This window comes from Lagenorhynchus albirostris, chromosome 16 (genome assembly GCF_949774975.1).
Source record: "Lagenorhynchus albirostris chromosome 16, mLagAlb1.1, whole genome shotgun sequence".
NCBI lineage: Eukaryota > Metazoa > Chordata > Mammalia > Artiodactyla > Delphinidae > Lagenorhynchus > Lagenorhynchus albirostris.
In genome coordinates this window covers 37684511-37705327 of record NC_083110.1, presented here as the reverse complement: position 1 = coordinate 37705327, position 20817 = coordinate 37684511, and the positions used below count along the sequence as shown (strand labels likewise).

At 49.2% G+C, this 20817-nt stretch overlaps 1 protein-coding gene across 7 annotated transcripts in view; it reads left to right on the top strand.

Annotated features, from left to right (window-relative positions):
* Positions 1-20817, top strand: part of ARHGAP22 (Rho GTPase activating protein 22) — a 199803-nt gene that overhangs the window by 72327 nt on the left and 106659 nt on the right. For 6 of the 7 annotated variants that reach the window (XR_009536161.1, XM_060126664.1, XM_060126662.1 and 3 more), the window contains exon 3: positions 11437-11524. Coding sequence is in view for 6 of the 7 variants with exons in the window: in XM_060126664.1 (XP_059982647.1) it covers positions 11437-11524 (88 nt within the window). In the remaining variant the exon portion in view is untranslated. Of the gene's footprint in view, positions 1-11436; positions 11525-17142; positions 17202-20817 lie in introns of those variants that run through there. The other variant, XM_060126669.1, reaches the window with a different exon arrangement.

Genomic DNA, 20817 nt, shown 5'->3' with positions numbered 1-20817 from the left:
GGCAGGAAGGGGGTTCTCCACAGCCATCGTAGCTGGAGGCCAGAACCCAGACCTTCTGCCATGCCCTGCTCAGAGCTCTGACCATGAGAGCTAGGCAGATCCCAGCAGCCTGTGCCCCCAAGGCTGTATCACAAGTAGATGGGCCTGCCCTCTCATTGCTTTTCCTTCCCAACATCCAGTCAGAGGAGCAAGAGAATAATCATTAATTAAATGGCTTTGCATAGAAATACAGTGTTTCAATAGTACTATGATTTTATTTATTTTTAAAAATAAATTTATTTATGGTGCGTTGGGTCTTCGTTACTGTGCGCGGGCTTTCTCTAGTTGCGGCGAGCGGGAGCTACTGTTCATTGCGGTGCAGGGGTTTCTCTTTGCGGTGGCTTCTCTTGTTGTGGAGCGCGGGATCTAGGCGCTCAGGCTTCAGTAGTTGTGGCTTGTGGGCTCTAGAGTGCAGGCTCAGCAGTTGTGACGCATGGGCTTAGTTGCTCCGCGCCATGTGGGATCTTCCTGGACCAGGGCTTGAACCTGTGTCCCCTGCATTGGCAGGCGGATTCTTAACCGCTGCGCCACCAGGGAAGTCCCAGTATTATGATTTTAAAACTTTTTTATTGGGCCAGGTGAGCAGTCTGGGACAAAATTATCTGAAATGTGTTTACTCAAAATAACATCTAGGGCTTCCCTGGTGGCGCAGTGGTTAAGAATCTGCCTGCCAATGCAGGGGACACGGGTTCAAGCCCTGGTCTGGGAAGATCCCCATGCCGTGGAGCAACTGGGCCTGTGCGCCACAACTACTGAGCCCACACACCACAACTACTGAAGCCCGCACGCCTAGAGCCCATGCTTCGCAACAAGAGAAGCCACCACAATGAGAAGCCCGCGTACCACAATGAAGAGTAGCCCCTGCTCACCGCAACTAGAGAAAGCCCATGCACAGCAACGAAGACCCAACACAGCCAAAAATAAGTAAATAAAAATAAATTTATAAAAAAAATAAAATGACATCTAATTAGTCAAAATAAACAATGCTGAATATTCCTGAAATCCCAGCACCTAAACAAAATAACAGTTTACCTCTTGCTATGGCAAGTCTGCTGTGGATAAGGTGGCAGCTTCATCTGTTTCTGTGCCCTCTAAGGTTGACACAGTGAGGGAGGGAGGAGAGAAGGATAGAGGTTACATTTCTAAAGGCCCAGGCCCAGAAGTAGATGAAGTCATACCGCCTAGTCCCAGTGGCCAGAGCCCTGTCACCACTAGAGGGTTCAGGAAGCCGCCCTTGTAAGCATTCTGGTCCACTGGTCACAAGCATTCATTCCCCTGTGTCCCTAGAAAGCTACTTGGCACTCCAGCACTGGGCCCATCACAGTGACACAGAGAGGCTAAGACACTAAATCTAGTGAGTGCTGGCTTCACACAGACACTTTGCAACATGGCATGCATCTTTTTCTCATGAACATGATCACAGGCATTAATGACAAGGGCCTGGGGGGTGATTGTATTGGGACCCCTTGCCTGGGTGGAGCCTGAGGTTTCACAGTGCTGGGACCATGGGCACAGCCTCAATCCTATAGCCTCTGGGAGGCTCAGGAATCACTCAGGGAGAGTCAGGCATTCATGATTTGGGGCAGAGCCTAGATCAGAGTCCTGGAGTGGCACAGAACTACTGCAGGGAAAACCAGGACCACTGGAGGAAGACCCACCCACCCTGGAGAGGACATTCCCTCTAAGGTTGGGAGAGACTGTTAACGGTGAGGCTGGAGGGTTGCTGAGGGCTCTGCCCAGACCCCAGGCTTAGTGCCGCAAGTCTGCCCCAGGCCCTGGGTCCCAGGCTCACCCTTGATCCCAGCAGACTTGTATGGGCTCAGGCCCTAGGCTGGGTGGCCTTCCTGGTGAGGGCTTCAGGGCCTGTGGCCATCTGGGGTGGTTCAGGAAGGTACAGGGAGCTGGTGCTCAGACCCCAAATCCCCTGCTTTCTGCCAAGCACAGTGCTGTCCCTCCAACACTCTGCCCCGAGGGGCACCCCTCACGGGCTGACAGATTCTATCAGGAGACCAGGTGTAGCCCCGACATGGTGGTGAAGCGGGACGCGGAGACGTGTGGAGCACACCAAGTGCATTTGGAGTGCACAGGAGGCAGCCTCTGGCTGGAATCAGTTGGGAGAATCTTCAGGATGAAGTCCTGAGCAAAGAGTGAGGCCAGAGAAGTGACTCATCTCAACTCCTTAGGGAGGGAAGGTGCCCCAACCAAGAAGCAATTTGTCTCCAACTTTTAGGTTGCCTTTTTAAGTATCTACATTTTGGACAGTAATGGACCCTGGTTAAAGGCTTGTATGATAAGAAGGAGGAGGATGTTTCCCAGCTTGGCACTGAACTTCATTCTGATCTGCGTTATTTAAAATCTGGAGTGATTCAGTTCTTGGTTGGGTGTCAGAGGCTAAAGCTTTTTAAGATTGATCTGAGGCCACAATCAGAATAATAGGAGATAAAGAACCCTGAGTGATTGCTTTTTAAAACGTGTGCAATTTTCCAAGATGCTGCCAGTGGAGAATCTTATCATGCCACTTGTTAAGAAGCATTTCAGAAGTTGGTTCTTCAGACAGTCTCCCTCTAGACAAGATGAAAAATGAAGACTTCCCAGAGAGCCAGCTTTGATCAGGTGGGAGAGAGAGCTGGATTAGAGTGTGAAGTTCACAGAACGATCAGGAAGCCCAAAACCCAGACCAGTGGTAGAAGGGCAGACACCCGGCCCCTGCAGGAGGTCCCACCAGCATCGTCACCGCAAACTATGAAGGAGGAACCCAGTCCTTCACCATCCTGGGACTCCTGAATCTACACCATACCTTATTTTGTGGCACAAGTGATAGTGTTATTGGGGGAGGGATTGTTCCTAGAGACAAACCAAATGAACAGGCATAGCGGCCAAAATGGTTGTAAAATAATAATTATGACAAGTACTCATTCATATTCATTCAGCCTTTAGCTCTTTACAAAGCACCAGCTCAGGCAGCCCAGTGAGGACAAAAGGACAGAGGTTAATGTCCTCATTGTACAGGTAATAAAACCAGGCATCAGCCCTGGACCCGCTTAAGTCCCACATTAAGTGTCAATGTCACAATAATTACAAACCCCTATAATTATTTTTAAATGTTTATATGTATTCCAGCTCCTGTAAAATGGTTATAAGCAGACTCTATTCCTTGGCTATGTAATAACTCACAAATCACAATAGCGCTTCACAATTGTGCTTCTGACATTGTATTTAAGAAGTCTTTGCCTAACCAGAGTCATAAAGGTTTTCTACCAGAAGTTTTATCGCCTTATGATTTTACTTTTAGGTATATGATTTATTTTGAGTATATTTTTATGTGTGATGTCAGGCATGGATCAAAGTTCATTTTTTTACACAAGAATATAAAATTGTTCCACCACCATTTACTGAAAATACCATCCTGCTATCCATACTCCACTGAATTGCCTTTGAACCTTTGTCAAAAATTCATTTGTTTGGACTTCCCTGGTGGCGCAGTGGTTGGGAGTCCACCTGCTGATGCAGCGGACACGGGTTCGTGCCTCGGTCCGGAAAGATCCCACATGCTGCGGGGCGGCTGGGCCCGTGATACATGGCCGCTGGGCCTGCGCGTCCGGAGCCTGTGCTCCACAGTGGGAGAGGCCACAGCAGTAAGAGGCCCGCGTACCGAAAAAAAAAAAGAAAAAGAAAAAAAAAAAGCCATTTGTTTGGGCTTCCCTGGTGGCGCAGTGGTTGAGTCCGCCTGCTGATGCAGGGGACATGGGTTCGTGCCCAGGTCCGGGAGGATCCCACATGCCGCGGAGCGGCTGGGCCCGTGAGCCATGGCCGCTGAGCCTGCGCGTCCGGAGCCTGTGCTCCATAATGGGAGAGGCCACAACAGTGAGAGGCCCGCGTACCGCAAAAAAAAAAAAAAATCCATTTGTTTGTTTGTTTGTTTCTGAACCTTCTATTCTGTTTTATTAACTTCTTTGTCTGTCTTAATGCCAATATTACAATGTTTTGATTACTATAGCTTTATAGTAAGTCCTGAAATCCAGAAGTATTAGATCTCCAACTTTGTTATTCTGTTTCAAAGTTGTCTGACTGTTGTAGGTCCTTTATATTTCTATATGAATTTTAGAATCATGTTCTATAGGTCATGTCCTATAAAACACTACTGGGATTCTGACTGGGATTGCTTTGAATCTTTAGGCCAATTTGGAGAGAATTGACATCTTAACAATAGTAAGTCCTCTGGCCAGTGAACACAGTATATCTCTTCAGTTGGTTATATCTTCTTTCAATTCTCCCAGCAATGATTTTTAGTTCTCAGTGCACAGATCTTGAAGATCTTTCATCATATTTATCCCCAAGTATTTCATATTTTGGGGTGCAAGTAAAATGGTTTTGATTTTCAATTTCCAATTGTTCATTGCTAATAGAGAGAGATACTACTTAAATTTGTGCATTTGTCTTGTATCCTGAAACCTTACCAAAATCATTTATTAATTCTAGTAGCTTTTTTTTTTGTAAAGTTTCAGCAGATTTTCTACATAGACAATTATGTTGTTTGTGGAAACACTTTCACTTCTTCCTTTCCAGTTTGGACAAATTTTATTTCTTTTTCTCACCTTATAACAACAGCTAGGACTCGTACAATATTTAATAGAAATAATAAGAATAAACATCATTGTCTTGATCTTGGTCTTAGGGGAAAAGCTTTTAGTATGATATTAGCTTTTCGTTTTTCAGAGATACCCTTTATCAGGTTGAGGAAGTTCTCTTTTATTCTAGTTTGCTGAGAATTTTTATCAGGAATGGATGTTGAATTTTGTCAAATGCTTTTTTTTTTTTGCATCTATCGAGATGATCTTTTCTCTTTTCTAGTTTATAAATATGGTTAATTACATTGATTGATTTTGGTTTGTTAAACCAACTTTGCATACTTGGGATAAACCCCAGTTGGTCATTATTTTCCTTTCTATATATTGTTGAACTTGACTTGCTAAAATTTTGTTGAGAATTTTTGTTCCTGAGTGATATTGGTTTACAGTGTTCTTTTCTTATAATGTCTTCGGCTATTCTATATCACAGTAATGTTGGCCTCATAAAATGCACTGGAAACCATGCCTTTTTTTCAGTTTTCAAAAAGAATTTGTGTAGTATTGGTGTTATTTCTTCCTTAAATATTTGGTAGAATTCACCAGTGAAATCATCTGAGTTTGGAGTTTTCCTTGTGGGAAGGTTTTTAGCTACAAATTCCATTTCTTTGTATTTATATTTATTTTTGCTGTGTTGGGTCTTTGTTTCTGTGCCAGGGCTTTCTCCAGTTGCGGCGAGCGGGGGCCACTCTTCATCATGGTGCGTGGGCCTCTCACTGTCACGGCCTCTCTTGTTGCGGAGCACAGGCTCCGGACGTGCAGGCTCAGTAGTTGTGGCTCACGGGCCCAGTTGCTCCGTGGCATGCGGGATCCTCCCAGACCAGGGCTCGAACCCGTGTCCCCTGCGTTAGCAGGCAGATTCTCAACCACTGTGCCACCAGGGAAGCCCCCAAATTCCAGTTCTTTACTAGATATGGGGCTATTTAACTATTTCTTCTTGACTGAGCTTCAGTAGTTTGTGTCTTCTTTTATCCACTTCATCTAAATTTCCAAATTTATTAACATAATGTTTTCCTTAACATTACCTTATCTTTTTAATACCTGAAGAATCTGTGGTGAGGTCACCTCTCTAATTCCAGATATTGACAGTTTATCTTCTCTCTTTTTCCTGATTAGTCTTGCTAGAGACTTATCAATTTTATTGATCTTCTCAAAGAACTAGCTTTTAGTTTCATTGGCTTCATTATTTTTTTATTTTTCATTTTATTTATAGCCACTCTGATCTTTATTTTTTCATTTTTTTACATTGGGTTTAATTTGCTCTTCTTTGTGTCATTTCTTAAGGTAGAAGCTGAGGTCATTGATTGAAGCCTTTCTTCTTTTGTGATATCAACATTTAGTGCTATAATTTACCCCCTAACTACTCCTCTAGAGGCATGTAACAAAATTTTATATGTTGTGTTTTCATTTTTATCCAGTTCAAAGCACTTTCTAATTTTCCTTTTTGATGTTTTTCTTTGATGTATGAGTTATTTAGAAATGCATTAATTGGTTTCCAAATGTTTGGGGATTTTCCAGAAATTTTTCTGTTATTGATTTCTAACTTAATTCCATTGTGATCAGAGAACATATGTTGTATTTGAACTTTTTTCCATTTTTTAAGACTTGTTTATGGCCATCTTAGTAAAAGTTTCATGGACATTTGAAAACACGTGTGTTCTACTGTTGAGGAAGGCAGCAATTAGGTCAAATTGGTTGATAGTGTTTTTTCAGGTCATTTATATCCTTACTGATTTTTTTGTCTACTTGTTTTCTCAATTATTGATAAATAGATAATGAACTTTTTTTTACTTTAACCGTCTACTTCCTATTGCTCCATTAATCTTCATTCCTTTCCTTTTTTCTGTCTAATATCATTTTCTTTCTGCCTAATTGTCTTTAACAATTCTTGTAGTATGAGTCTGCTAATGATGCATTATTTCCTATTTGTTTTGTGTATCTTAAAAGGTCTTTACTTAGCCTTTATTTTTGGGGGATACTTTTACTGGATTCAGAATACGAGGTTGACAGATTTTCCTTTCAATACCATTAAAGATGTTGTTCCACTGATTTCTTAACTTACATTGTTTCTGATAAGAAATTTGCTGTCATCCTCACATTTGCTCCTCTGTACATATTGTATCATTCACCTCTGGCTGCTTTTAAGAGTTTCTTTTCATGACTGGGTTTGAGCCATTTGATTACGCCTTCATATACTTACTTTTCTTTATGTTTCGTATGCTTGGGGCTCATTGCCCTTCTTGGATCTGTGGGTTTATACTGTTCATAAATTTGGAAAATTTCAGCTATAATTTCTTCACAAATATTTTTCAGTTCCCCCCTCCTTGTCCAGAGACTTGAATTACATGTAAATTACACTGCTTGAAGTTATCCCACATCTCACTGATGCTCTGTTCATTCTTTTTACTTCTCTTTTATCTTTGTTTCATTTTGAGTAGTTTCTATGGCTATATTTTCAAGTTCTCTAGTCTTTTCATCTGCAACATTGAATCTGCTGTTAATCCCACTCATTGTATTTTTTATTTGCACATTGTACTTTTCATCTCTAGAATGTAGATTTGAGACTTTTTTTTACATCCGCCATCGAGGGAGTCACCATATCCTCTGGCCTCAGTCAGATTTTCAGATGTCTGTAGTTCCACCCAACATCTTGACTATCATTTCGTAAAAGACCCCAAGCTAGAAACACCCAGCTAAGCCATTCCAAATTTCCTGGTCTACAGAAACCCTGTAAGAGAATAAAGGTTTATTGTTGTTTTTACCTACCAAGATTTAGGGTAATTTGTTATGTTGCAATAGATAACTAAGACGTTCAGAATCTGACATAGGAAGCTTTCTGAATTCTGAGCATGTTCACCAGTCCCTGAAGGTTGTACCACATCCTAGGTGCCCCATTGCTGGGTTTAGACAAATGAGAGGGAGCAAGGCTAATCACTGGGCTGCTTCCCCTCCACCTGCAGTGTTCCTGGAGTTTGTATTTATTACGCTGTAGAAATGATGGATTTTGAATGAACCATCTAAGCTGACACTAATATAAGAAATATACTCTCTCCCAAAGTTGCTCTCTGAGAGAAACAGTTTCTGGAGCTTTTGTCTGGGGCCTCCACTGGATACCCACGGATCCTCTCAAGCTGGTACATTCACAAGGGCTGGGGAGGGAGCTTTGGTGAGCCAGCAGCAGGCCTGGAGTGGAGCTCAGTTACACACAGACAGAATAGCACATCCTTTGACCATTACTCCCTTACACCAGTGGACTTGCACTGGTGTGAAGCTAGAGATGAATGAAGTCATTGGCAGCCTCTCAGGACAAACTGGGATATGCAGGCTGAGTAAATAGCAAAACAGAGCAAATGCACATAGCTCAGACGCAGGGGGAGGGGGAGAGGGGACTAACCTTTGTGGGAAGCTGTCGTGTGACTGGAGTTTGCACGATCTCTTTCTGCACCCAGCTGCCCATCTGTGCAGTTGTAGGTGCAAATGGTGTGTCTGGTCCCTTCCCAGGCCCAGCAGGAAGGAGACCAGCCACCCCCTCCAAAGTGCTAACACTCACTTTGGGCTCCTCAGGGAAAGCTCGGACCCCTCTAGTCCAGGGCACGATCTCAGTGGCTGGAGGTACTCCTTGTCCTTCGGAACTGCATGTGTCCAAGGCACAGCAGCTCAACCAAAACCTGGCTCTCCAAGGCCAGCAGGAAAATATCGGATCATTTTAACCCTCACAACAGCCTCATGAGGTAGATACTGTTATTATCCTTATTTTACACTTGAGGAAACTGATGTGCTGAATAAGCTTATGGAAAAGGCACCTTCCTTTGGCTACTTACTCTAAGTGCCCCTAGAGAGTGGTTGTCAACGTGTATCCCCGGGGGCCAACAGCATCAGAAACCTGGTTAGAAATGCAGATTCTCCTTTTTTGTTTCTCTCTTTTTTTTTTTTTCCAGCCACATTACACTGCTTGTGGGATCTTAGTTCCCCAACCAGGGATTGAACCCCAGGCCACGACAGTGAAAGTGCCGAGTCCTAACCACTGGACCAGCAGAGAAATCCCCAGATTCTCCTTCTTTCTCCAGACCTATAGAGTCAGAAACCCCAGGGGTAGTTCTATTAGTGCTATGCTTACCAGCCAGTTGCTAAACATTTCCACTATTAGAAATTAAATCATACAGACCTACAATTAAATAAATTATATTAAAAACAAAGGTAATTAATGGATAAACAACAAGGTCCTACTGTACAGCACAGGGAACTATATTCAATATCTTGTCATAAACCATAATGGAAAATAATATGAAAAAGAATATGTATATAAACACACACATATATATAACTGAATCACTTTACTGAACACCTGAAACTAACACAATGTTGTAAATCAACTGTACTTCAATAAAATACATTAAAAAAATAAAGATAATCAGTCCTCAAAATGTATCACCCCCTAATTGTTTGATTTCATTTACTCCTATCTATGCTCTAGAGCCTGTTGACCCCTATGGTATCCATGTGGCAGGAACACTGCGGTGCATTTCTTCCCAGTGCCACATTCAATGACGACATGACATCAGCCATGGAGGGTATTTATATCACAGAAGTTGGCAAACACTACAAATCAGCTTGCCTTATTTTTTTTGGAGAACCTGTTGTTAAACACTTACTGCAAGACCACCAAACTTGGTACTCTGTTTTAACAAGCCCTGGGGTGACTCTCAGGCCCTCTCAAGGTTGAGACCTAGCCCGAGGTTCTCAGCTGGATGCTTCATACTGACTTCTACGTGTCTTTCATCACAGCCTTAACAAATGACATACCGGAAACGGGAAAGCAGACTCCCTCTGCTCTCCTGCCCCTTCCTCTCCCCTCCCCTTTTCTTCCCCGCTCCCAGCCCTCCCCCCGCCCCAAGTGCCTGAGCAAAATGCTGGGATCAAAGCCGTGCTCTTAACCCGTGGGAAGCAGGAGGGATCTGGGTGACCAAAAGCCAGTTCTGAGGGCCCCTTGCAGTAATGGGGGCCACACTGGGATTCTTCTGAGTGAGTGATGAGCAATGGGTCCCAAAGGCACAGCCTGGCTCTCCAGGGCAGCTTCTTGCACACAAAGTCAGCCGGCAGCTGCTGTCCCAAATATAGGAGGGAAAGTGCTCCATCATCAGACACCCCCGGAGTGCACGTCCCCGCTTGCCCTTGCCAGCAGTGGGACAGGAGGCTGGTTGCTTCACCTCTCCGACCCCCATCTGCTTGTCCAAGACGATAGGAATAGTAGTACTCACCCCTGTGGGGCCTCTAGAAAGATTAAATCCAATAGTTTAGACAAAGAGCCAGGAATATAGTACAAGCTCTGTAAACAAGGGTTATTACTGCTTTTCCATTTAGCTGGAGTAGAAAATAATGTCAATGTCAATATTGTTACTCCCATTTTATGGATGACAGATATTGAGGCATAGAGGGAAAAAAAACCCAAAGTGCTCAGAAGTACTCAGAGACAGTTACTGAAACAGCAAACACCGGAGACCCTTCCTGTTAGCCAGTGATGGATCTCATCCACATCCTGTAATGAACACGTTTCCCCATCCTGGGGTTGCAGCCCTGATTTATTCCCACTAGCCCTAGGTTCCCTAGAAAGACACCGTTAGTTCAGTTACAGCGATTACCATCTGGTTCTCTGGTTTATTGCTATAATTTCTCTAAAGCAAGCATCCGTAGGTAAAGACGCCGTTCTGTCTTTACGGTGCTTAAATGAGAAAAGGCATCTCCATGTGTCTGTGCAGCACAAGACTCCAGCAGCCACGTGGAGCCTCCAGTCACCTTGAAAGCCAGGAATTGCCTGGAAAAGATGGGAGTGGAAAGAAGAGCGCTCCATGAGTACACATGGGGGTGGGGACTGGAGGCAACCATGTGGATACAGCAGGTGACCGCACCAGTCACCTGGGCAAGTGCAGATGCAGGGATGCTGTTCCCCCACCCAGTGTGGAGCCCTGACACACAGTAATAGCTGGGGTTTATTTATCAACTAAACAGCTTTCACTATGCCAGGTACTGCTCTGAGGGCTTCCCAAGTACTAATTCACTTAATGCTCACAACAGCCCCGGAAAGGACTGTTATTATTCCTATTTGACAGATAAGGAAATTGGGAAGTTGCACAGAGAGGTTAAATACTTTGCCTGAGGTCACACAGCCAGTAAGTAGGTGAGCCAGGATTTGAACCCAGGCAGTTAGACTGTAGGTATGGTACCTTCTTTGTGGTAGCTGACTCCCACATAACAGGTAAAGAAATGAAATCTCACCCAGCCAGGAGGGGGCAGTACTGGGCTCACACAGATCTGTGCATCCTTTCCCCCATGTCACTGCCTGGACAGTTACATACAAGAAACCTTCCTCTCCCTGACTCTCCTGCCCCAGAAAGCCTGCAAATGGGCACATTTCCCCCCCCCGCCCCCGCCCCAATAATGGAGCCTTCCTCCCTGCTCCTGACTTGGGCTTACCGTGCCTTAACCAGGAGAGTGACAACCCTGGGCAGTCCTCTGTGGGCAGAGCTCCTCCAAGGGTGTCAGAAGGTAGTGTCGGCCCACTCGAGCAGGGGCCCCATGCAAGGCCTCATCTGCGCTCGGTCCCTGCCATGGAGAGGAGGCCTGTGCTCCTCCCGGCACCCAGCCTGCCCATCCAGGTCCTGGAGGGCTGGGACTCTGACCCGCGGCTTCACCCTCTGCTCCCCAGAGCCCTGACCACAGAAGCCCTTTCCCAGCCATCTCACGCTCTCGTGTTTGTGTTTGTCTCTCTATTTAGGGCTTTATTTCTCTACAAGGGACCCAGGTGACTGAACTTCTTCCTGGCCCTGAGGACCCGGGAAAGCACCTCTTTGAGATCAGCCCAGGTAGGCTTGAGCACCCTTCAGCTCTGTGCTGGGGCTGGCCCTGGTGGCCCCAATGGCAGTGTCACTGCACCTCTGGCCTGGGAAGGGCCACCTCCGCAACACTCCTCTCTGTGAGAACGCCAGCGCTGTCTCCAAGCACAATTCGGAAATTTGGGCCAAATCTAGAGGATATTACACATTTGGGGAGAATTTAGAAAATCCAGTCAATTATCTAGGTAATTAGCTTCTGGTGAGAGGAAAGTGTGGATTTTTAAGTTCAAAATAAAACAAGGGAGGTAACCAATCCATGGGGACACCTTAGAGTGAAGGTCCAAACACAATATCTGGGTCACATGCAAATAAGTCCAGGGAAAACCACTAGCACAGGTTCAGAGCATTAAAATAAGCTCTGTCATGAATCCCAGAACAAAGCATTGCAATGTGGTGGGAGGAAGGGGAGTCATTTAACTCAAAGAACCGCCATCATGTTAGCAGTTACAAAGCAGGTTTTTAAAGTTCCCAGTTTTAAAATGTGGTTCTTATTGAACTAAGTAAGCGTGTCTTGCAAATGAGTCAGTTTACAGGGGGGCTGGCTGGTGAGGTAGTAAGCTTGGCCTCCCAAGCTTGGCCTCCCCCTGTTGCAGAGTCTCAGGCAAGGATCTGAGCAGTTCATCCTGAGGTGACCCCCAAAAAGCACGAGAAAGGGAGCAGGAAGGGAGAGCCAGCAGGGTGAGCTGGTGCCCCTGGGGGTGCCCGGGGCTCAGTTCCAATGAACCGACTCAGAGGTGTCTCACCCAAAGAGTGAGGAGGCTGGGGGTTTACCCACCAAGTCCCACCGGCCATTAACTGAGAGCTGCTCCCTGGGAGGCTGACTCTGGCATTTCTGGCCCGCCCTGCGCTTGGCCAAGCTCCCTGCCTTCAGAGAAGGCCTTCAGGCAGAGCCGCAGGTGCTTGAGGAAAGAGGCTGCCAGTGTGGATGGGAACAGTGAGTGCCCAGGGGTCTGGGCAGAGCACTGAGAGCAGAGGCTACAGGCAGCTAGTCATCACACCCTATCATGTGCCAATCGAATTTAGACTTCCTTCTGGGAAGTGGTGGCTGTGGATCGAGTGTGCTAGGACCTGTGGGGTCTGTAAGCCAGTAAGTTTACAGTCTCAGAGAGGCAGAGCCACACAACCCCTCTGACGAAGTGACCTGGCTATGGGCTGTGCACCAGGGGACGCATCAGCCCAGGCTCAGGCCAGCAAGCTATGGCCCACTGGGAGCAGGACTGAGCGAATCCAAGCCTGGGGCAGGGTGTGCTCACCTTTGCTCTGTCCATACTGGGAACTCCAGGAGGTACAGGCTGCAGGTGAAGTGCAGGGAGACCCTCCCAACTGCCTGCCGCATATGCGGAATTCAAGTACCGTGGTTTCATTTGGGTATTTCATCTACTGCAAGAATCTTGTTGCTGAAAGGACACATTAGAAGGTGGCAACAGAGGGATCCCAGGGCATGGAGTGGAAAATAGAGGCTTGGTTGATTATGGAACAGGAGTAAAGGTTTCTGCCAAGAAAGTAGAGAAGAAATGAAGGAGGGGAGTGAGGTAGGCAGGACCCTGCCATGTAGGGGAGGGGGAGCTGGACACATGGAAGGAAGGCTTGGGGAGGGGCCGGGAGCCTGGGCCTGAGAGTTGGGGAGGGCTGAGGTGAGGCCAGAGCCACAAGGTGGAGGTCAGCACGCACCACCATGAAGTCAGAAAGGCACTGGATGTGTGCCTCCAGGGACTGGATGGGAATGGTCACCAGCGCGCATGCTCTTTATCTGGGTCAGAGCTATTTACAAGAATTTCTTTGACTCTGTGGGGCAGACCCATTTGCCACGTAAGGGAACATATTCACGGGTTCCAGGGCTTAGGACGTGGACATCTTTGTGGGGCCATTATTCTGCTACCACAGTACTCAAAACATCCCTCTAAGGTAAGGGGTACTTCCATGCCTATTTTATAAAAAAGGACACCGGGGGTTAGAAAGGATTGGTGACTTGCCCAAGGACACACAGCTGGATGGCAGTAGGGTCAGGGCTTCTACCTGGGCAGTCTGACTTCCAAAGCCACACACTTATGCTGCCCTTCAACACAGGTACCTGGTACAGGTCTGGCATTTTTCCTACGTGGGTGGGCACGAGAGGTCTCAGGACACGGTTATAGAAGGAAAGGCTCCTCACACCCCTTTTTCCCAAGCACAGCAGTGGTCGAAGCACCAAATGTATGCAGGTTCGAAGCGCCGCCCTCTTGCCTTTGGATGTGCAGCCGCTCCTGAAAGCCGGGGGTGGGGGTGGAGGGCAGCTGTGAGACCACTCAGGGAAAGCAGGTCAGGTGGTAGGCAGTGCAGAGCCCCAGGCAGCCTTTGGGAAGCGCTGAAAGGAAAGACTTAGTCGCTTTCGCTTCCGTTGGATGCATCTTTCTGGCTCCGGGAAGCCGAGCTGCAGTGCACGTCTGCCACACCCAATACCTCAGAGGGAGGGAAACTTGACAACTCTTGAACATGTGATAGAAACCCAAGAATGATAATGCATGAGATCAGTTACATGAATTTTAAGTCACAGCTCTATTCATGCTCTTTAACAGTATTAAAAAAATCACAATTTTTCATCAAGATAGAATTTAAAATATGAGGAAAATTATACTGTGAGTGCCATCTAGTGGAGAGATGCGCCAATTTCATGACAGGCCTCGCGTGTCCTCCAGCCAGCCCCCAGCCATCTCAGTCAGCCAGGCCACACCTCTGATTCTTGACGGGCTCCGACCGCCACTAAATAGTGGGGCTGCGGCTTGAGCCAGTTCTAGCCCCAGAGCCCCGCATCCACCGATAGTCTGAGGCTAGTTCCTGGGTCAGTCCGGAAGGAGCCAGGCCCCAGAAGGGGCTGGGATTCGAGGACGCTCGGTCTCCTTCCCACTCGGGCCTCTTCTCTAGCCTGGCAGTTGCTCCCCTCCCAGGGAGGGGCAAAGCAGCCCCTCCCAGCCCTTTGAAAGCCGTCTGCCCCTTGCAGACTTGATCCTCTTGGCCTCCCAGACCATCACTGCTTGGCACTGCAGGCATCTGGGCACAGGCAAGCTTAGGCCTTCCTCCGAACCTACAAGGATGGGGGAAGCGGTGGGGAGGCCTGCTTTGGCGCTCTGGACAAAAAGTTGCTAAACTCACAACTTGTGCTTATGTTTGATGGGTCGAGTTAGGTGATCCCTAGAAGTCGTCTCGCTAACATCCTTATTCTAGTATTACCTTGATGCTACCACAGGGAGGCAAGCCCACTGACTACAGGCATTCAGACAGGAGCCCTAAGTCGTGCTGGCGAGTGACTGCTGGTCTATCACGGCTTCTCCACTGCTGGGCATGTCTTTCCAGAGTCCCCGATGGCAGGTGGCAGAAGCCAGCTCTGACAAATGCAGACAAAGGGGGAAATGGCCAGAGGCTATGGGGCCACACAGAATCAGCCCATGGGAAGCTGGAGAGATGCGTGTGGAAGGGGCAGGCGGCAGGGCTGCTCAGGGCCCCCGGAGCCAGGAGGAGAGAGTGGTAGGTGCTCTGAGCGGGGAAGGCCGAGTCCCACAGGCTCTTCAGTCCCGGCTGTGTCGATGGCTCAGGGTCTGAGGTGGCTGTGTTTACGCCATGTGCCTGCCACTGGTGACGCTGGGATGGTGAGGAAAGGCCTGTCACACAGTATTAGGACTGATAACTTACAGGTGATAGCTAAGCGGGAACTGTGTCCACTCCAGTGCCTGGACAGACCCGCCCACAAAGGCTCACACAGTAGGCACAAGGACCCCCCAGAGGAACTCAGGTGCTTCCAGGGAAGGGAGAGGAGGTGCCCTGCATCAGACACAGTCCATGGCTGTTTCTTTAGGGACCAAGTGTCCACACTGACCGTGGCTCTTTCTGCAAATCCACACCGGGGTCTCAGGTCCGAGTGCCTTTCCCGGCAGCATTTCCTCCTGGAGTGCGAGGGCCCCAGCGTGCGGGGCTGAGGATGACCTGGGTGAAACACGAAGGCCGCCCGGAATCTCAGAGCGGGAAAGTGCTGTCTTCTGGAGCAGGAGGACACGGAGGGTGTCACAGCGGCTCTGACATCTGGGCCCAGTTCCCATCGCAGAGTGCCTGTCTGCTTTGGGCCCCGCAGACCACATTTCTCAAGATAAAGTGCTAGAGGCTCTGGTGGGGAAACTGCCCAGTTCAGAGGTCTGGCAGGTGCCCTGCTCTCCCACAGAGCCCCCCGCTGCCTCCTTCTACCACGTTGCTTGGGATCCCCACCCACTCCCCGGACACCAGGTGGGCATCTTGCGGGCAATAGGCCTGGGCAGGGATGGCTTTGAGGCCTTGGGCTTTCAGCTCCACCCAGGCATTGGTACGAGCAAAGCGAGCAATGGAAGTTGGGGAGACAGTGGAGTGTACCCAGGCTTGCCAGCGATGCCGCTGTTCCCTAGGGCCAGACATCTGCACGCAGAAAGGAAGGTTCCAGGGGAGAGAGTGGGGAGGCCGAGTGCACGTGCCATGTCCCTGTTTGCGCCTGTTTTCTGCCCTCTTCCAGCAGGGCACGTGTGACCACACAGCAGCTAGCTCTGACCAGTGTTCCAGACTGTCCTCTCCAAAGTCAGGGAGGACTGGACAGAAGCCCGACCCTGCCACCCAGGGCCTGCTTGGTTTTGGACAAGTCACTCAATGTCCCCGTGCCTCTGTCTCGTGACTTCTAATTTGGAGATAATAAAGCCAAGTGCCTTGGGTTTGGTGAGGTTGCAGGGGGAGCCTAGTGCCTGGCTCAGTGTAGATGCCAATATTTTTCTATTCTTCCCTCCTCTCTGCAGTCTGTCTGTTTATCATTATTATTAATAACAACAACACAGTTCCCGCTTAGCTATCACCTGTAAGTTATCAGTCCTAATACTGTGTGATGAGTGCCCCAATAGGGGTGTCCCCAGGGCTGAGAGCCCAGAGCAGAGGGTGAGGGTGGCTCGCCTGGGTGGTTAGGGAAGATTTCACCCAAGCTAAACCTTGACAGGGAAGTGAAAATGACCCAGCTGAGCAAACAAGAGAAGGTCATCCCCAAATGATGGGGGGCTAGAGTACACAAAGGCACAGAGGCCTGGGGAAGTATTCTGTGGGGGAGACTCGTGGTGTAGAGGACCAAGGAGGAAAGGGGGGCGGGGCCAGGTCACGAAGGGCCTTGGATGCTGGACACAGAGGCTTGGACTTTAGCCACTGCACTTCTTCAGCAGGCAGGAGGGATGGTTAAAACCAGAACTGTGTGTTAGCAAACCCACTAATGTAATGATGGGATTGCAAGGACCCGGCTGGAGATGAGGAGGTAAGCTGCCACTCCTCGTTACCACCGTCCATGCTCTGCCCGGACCCTCGCCCCAGCCAATGTCCACAGAGGAGACCACCCTGCCCTGCCAAAGCGCTCACCGTCGGGGAGGCAACTCAGAAGCCAGGCCCCTTAAAGCGGAGCTCTGATTCTTCCTGTGCAGTTCCAAGCTCGTGCGCCAAGTTCTTAGCAAGGGGGCCCTGATCAGCATAGGCTTTGGGGGTCTAAGTGGGTCCCAGACCCAGCTCAGTCTCTAACTTGCTGGGGAAACCAGATCGGATTTCCTTGGTTTCTCCAACTGCAGGATAAGAGGGCCTCCGAGGTGTCCACCTGCCCTAGTAGAATGGTGCCAGAAGAATGGCCTTCCATAAGCAAGCGTCCCCTGCGAGAACGGGTTCCAGCAGTTTCTTACGGCTACACTGGATCTTTGAAGCCTCTCTCGGGCATTGAGCTTACAGCTGCCTGTCCTTATCCGCCTGCAGCTTGAAGCAGATAGGAGAACTGCTGCCTGCTATCTGTGAGGCCTGACCTTGGAGCGAAGCCAGCACACACAGATTACTCTGTAGAAGTAGACTGATACGGTGCTCCTGACATCCCCAGAGCATCGCTCATCTCCTCAGCCGCCTCCTGAGCAGGATGCCGATCCCAGCCTATCTCGGCACCTGGTACCAGCCCGCCGGCATATCAGCCTGACCCCGGGTGGCCCTGCTGAGTTTGCCTGCAGAGCGCCAGACGATGGGTAATGACTAGAAATGAAATTAGATGAGCAGTTCACAAGCGCTCCCCACCCCTGAGGGTGGGAGAATCAGCAAATACAAGAGTGGTTTCTGGAACTTCCCTGCTTTGTGGTCTGGCCCTACTGTCTTAACCTCACTTTTCTTAACAAAACACAGGACCAGGTATGGGAAACTCCCGCTGATGTCTCTGGAAATAGATGCCCTTGAAGAGGAGGTTGCAGTTCATTCCTTTTGGCCAAAATCATGTTCTAGAGCAGCCCTGTTCAATAGAAATATAAAGCAAGCCGCGCTTGTAATGAAATTGACAATCCCCTTGCTCAGTTACGCCAGCTGCATTTCAAGTTCTCAGCAGACACGTGTGTGTGGTGGAGCCGTACTGTACAGCACAGGCCTGGATGCAGAGGCGACTGGGTGCAATGCCTGACATAGAATAGGTGCTCAGCAGGTACTCCTAAAATGAAGGGGAGGGAGGAAGGAGGAGGAACAACTGGGGGAAAAGCCTAGGTTTTTTGGGTTTTTTTTACTATAATAGTGTTTATTTTTACTTGTTGACAGTTTGCTTTATTTATTTATTTATTTATGGCTGTGTTGGGTCTTCGTTTCTGTGCGGGGGCCACTCTTCATGGCGGTGCACGGGCCTCTCACTATCGCAGCCTCTCTTGTTGTGGAGCACAGGCTCCAGACGCGCAGGCTCAGTAATTGTGGCTCACGGGCCTAGTTGCTCCGCGGCATGTGGGATCCTCCCAGACCAGGGCTCGAACCCGTGTCCCCTGCATTGGCAGGCAGATTCTAAACCACTGTGCCACCAGGGAAACCCAAAGCCTAGGTTTTGAAGTCAGACACCAAGATTCACAGTTTAGTTCCACCACACACTAATGGCAAGAAATTGGGCCAATAACTTACATTCTCTGAGTCTCATTTTCATCATCTGATAATAGAAAGAAAACTACCTACTTGGCAAGAAGGCTGTGAACATCAAGTGAACTAAGATACGTGGACATGCAGAGAACACTCCTCTGCTCTCCACCAGCCCATTCTCACTCTCCCCTTCCTCCCTCCCTCCCTCTTTCCTCTCTCCTCTCTCTCTCCCTCCCTCTCTCCCTTTCTTTCAACTCCTCTTTACCATATACAAACTTCAAATAAGATTTCAAATTTCTTTAGTTTATGGCTTTCAAAACAAACAAATCCCAGCTCTCCAGCAGTTGTTCTCAAGTTTTCCTGCGTATCAGAATCCCCTGGAGCACTTATCAAAACCTAGAATGCTGGGCTCATCCCCAAAGTTACTGATTCCAGGGTCTGGGATGGGGCCAGAGGACCTGCATTTCGAATGCACTCTCAGGTGATGCTGCGCTGCTGGCCTGGGACCACACTTTGACAGATTGAAAGGGAGCTCATGGAAGAAAGGGGAAATTTTATATCTGAGGCCTTTAATGGTGCTTTTCCCCTGCTTTTTGAAGACGGAGCGCTGCATTTTTACTTTGCACTGGGCCCCACAAATTAGGTACTTGGTCCTGAGTAAAGTGGAGGGGCAGCTACAGGAGCAAGGAGCCCAGAGGCTGTGTCCATGGAGACATGAGTCTGGAATAAAGGAGGTGATGATCCCAGCACTGTGCTACGAGGGCCTTATGCAAACGAGGCTGAGCTGCTCCACTGTGGTAGGAAGAGGGCACCAAGGGGCTCGACGGCCTCACGAAGCACTGTGACACGGGAGCAGGTGTAGCTATTCTTTGTAGGGGCCTAGGGCCAGACCAGGCACGGGGTTTTCTATTTGCTATTTAAATGGCGCACTCCCTTGGGTGGAGGAGATACTCGTGGGATGAGAGGAGACCACTCACAGGCACCCAGGGTCCCCCGAGGTGCAGCGCACACTCCCACCAGCTGCGGGTCTCCCTCTCGGCAGCCACTGGACCGCGGCGCCGTGCACCTTCCTGGGTGAGGAAGTCCAACCAGGCATCTCCCTTTCCCGCAGCCCGATGCCCTACCCTATGCACTGGTGCTGTCAACCAGGGCCGGGACTGTCACCACCGTGAGACTCCACCCTGAGACTGTGCTGGGTTGGTGGCCCTGACCCCAGCCCTCTGCCAGACTAGGGGAAGGGGGTGGCAGCAGTCACTGGGGGGAGGGGGAAGGGGGGCTGTCGGCCTGGGGCACCAGGAAACAGTGGGTGGCTCAGCACCCCTGGAAGCAGGAGGCTGCCAGGGGCAGGACCACCAGAGAATTGAGGTTCAAGCCCTTGCACACGCTCCCCTGGCCCATCAGAGTTCGCTTACAAAACACAAATTTAAAGGCAAAATGGCTGACAACCTCAAGACAGCCACCAGAGAGCAGTGAATTCCTAACACAGGGTCCTTCTGAGTAGGGACCCTGTGCACCTGCCCTGGTCGCAGGCCCTTCAGCCCTGACTGTGGGCTACTGGACGTAAACGCAGGACCTGACTTTCTGTTCTCTTGCTCTAGACTCCAGCCTGTGAGCTCAGCCTAACACCCCTGTTGATCTCTTCTTGCAAATTCACTAGCCCTCAGAGCCTCCAGTCATAAATGAATTCAGTGCACATCTTATCAGTGTCTTTATCCTGTTCATAAACTTGGCACCCAGAAGGGATGTGGCTTCTCCAGGCGCTGAGCGTGCTACACCCATCATAGCCCAGCCCTGTGTTCTTCCCGTCCATCCCTTGCCCTGGGCCCGAAGCCACTGCTGCCCTGTCCTCTCCCTTTGGGCCTGTTAATAGAGATGCTCCTGCACTTGCTGAAGTCTCCGCTTCTCCCACATCCTGATCCACTAAGGCAGAGGGGCCTTTAAATGGAACTGCCGCCACCCCAGAGGGCATCAGGGAATGTTGCCCTGGGAGGCAGTGCCTGCATCCCTTGCAAATCAAGGCTGTGGTCCGTTAGGTGATTAGACTGAAGCCACCTCTCTTGAATGAGGCCAATCAGAAATTGCCTTTAGCGGCCCACCCAGGGCTGCCCACCACCAGGGCAGCCTGGCTTCCTGAGTGCGTAACACGGTCCTTACTCCAGTGCGCTGGCTCAGCCTCACCTTGGCAAGTGTGACACTCTGCCTGACCCACGGCCTCCTGATCAGCACAGTGAGGGCCACCTGCATGGCCTGCAGGGACTCCAGGAAGTGTCCTGCCCTGGCTTGGGGAGGCGCGTGGATCCAGACTCCAGGCTTGCCACTGTCATCCTCGTCCCAGCCAGGTGACCCACCTTCTCCCACCTCAGGGCTCCTCGTTCAGAGCCGCA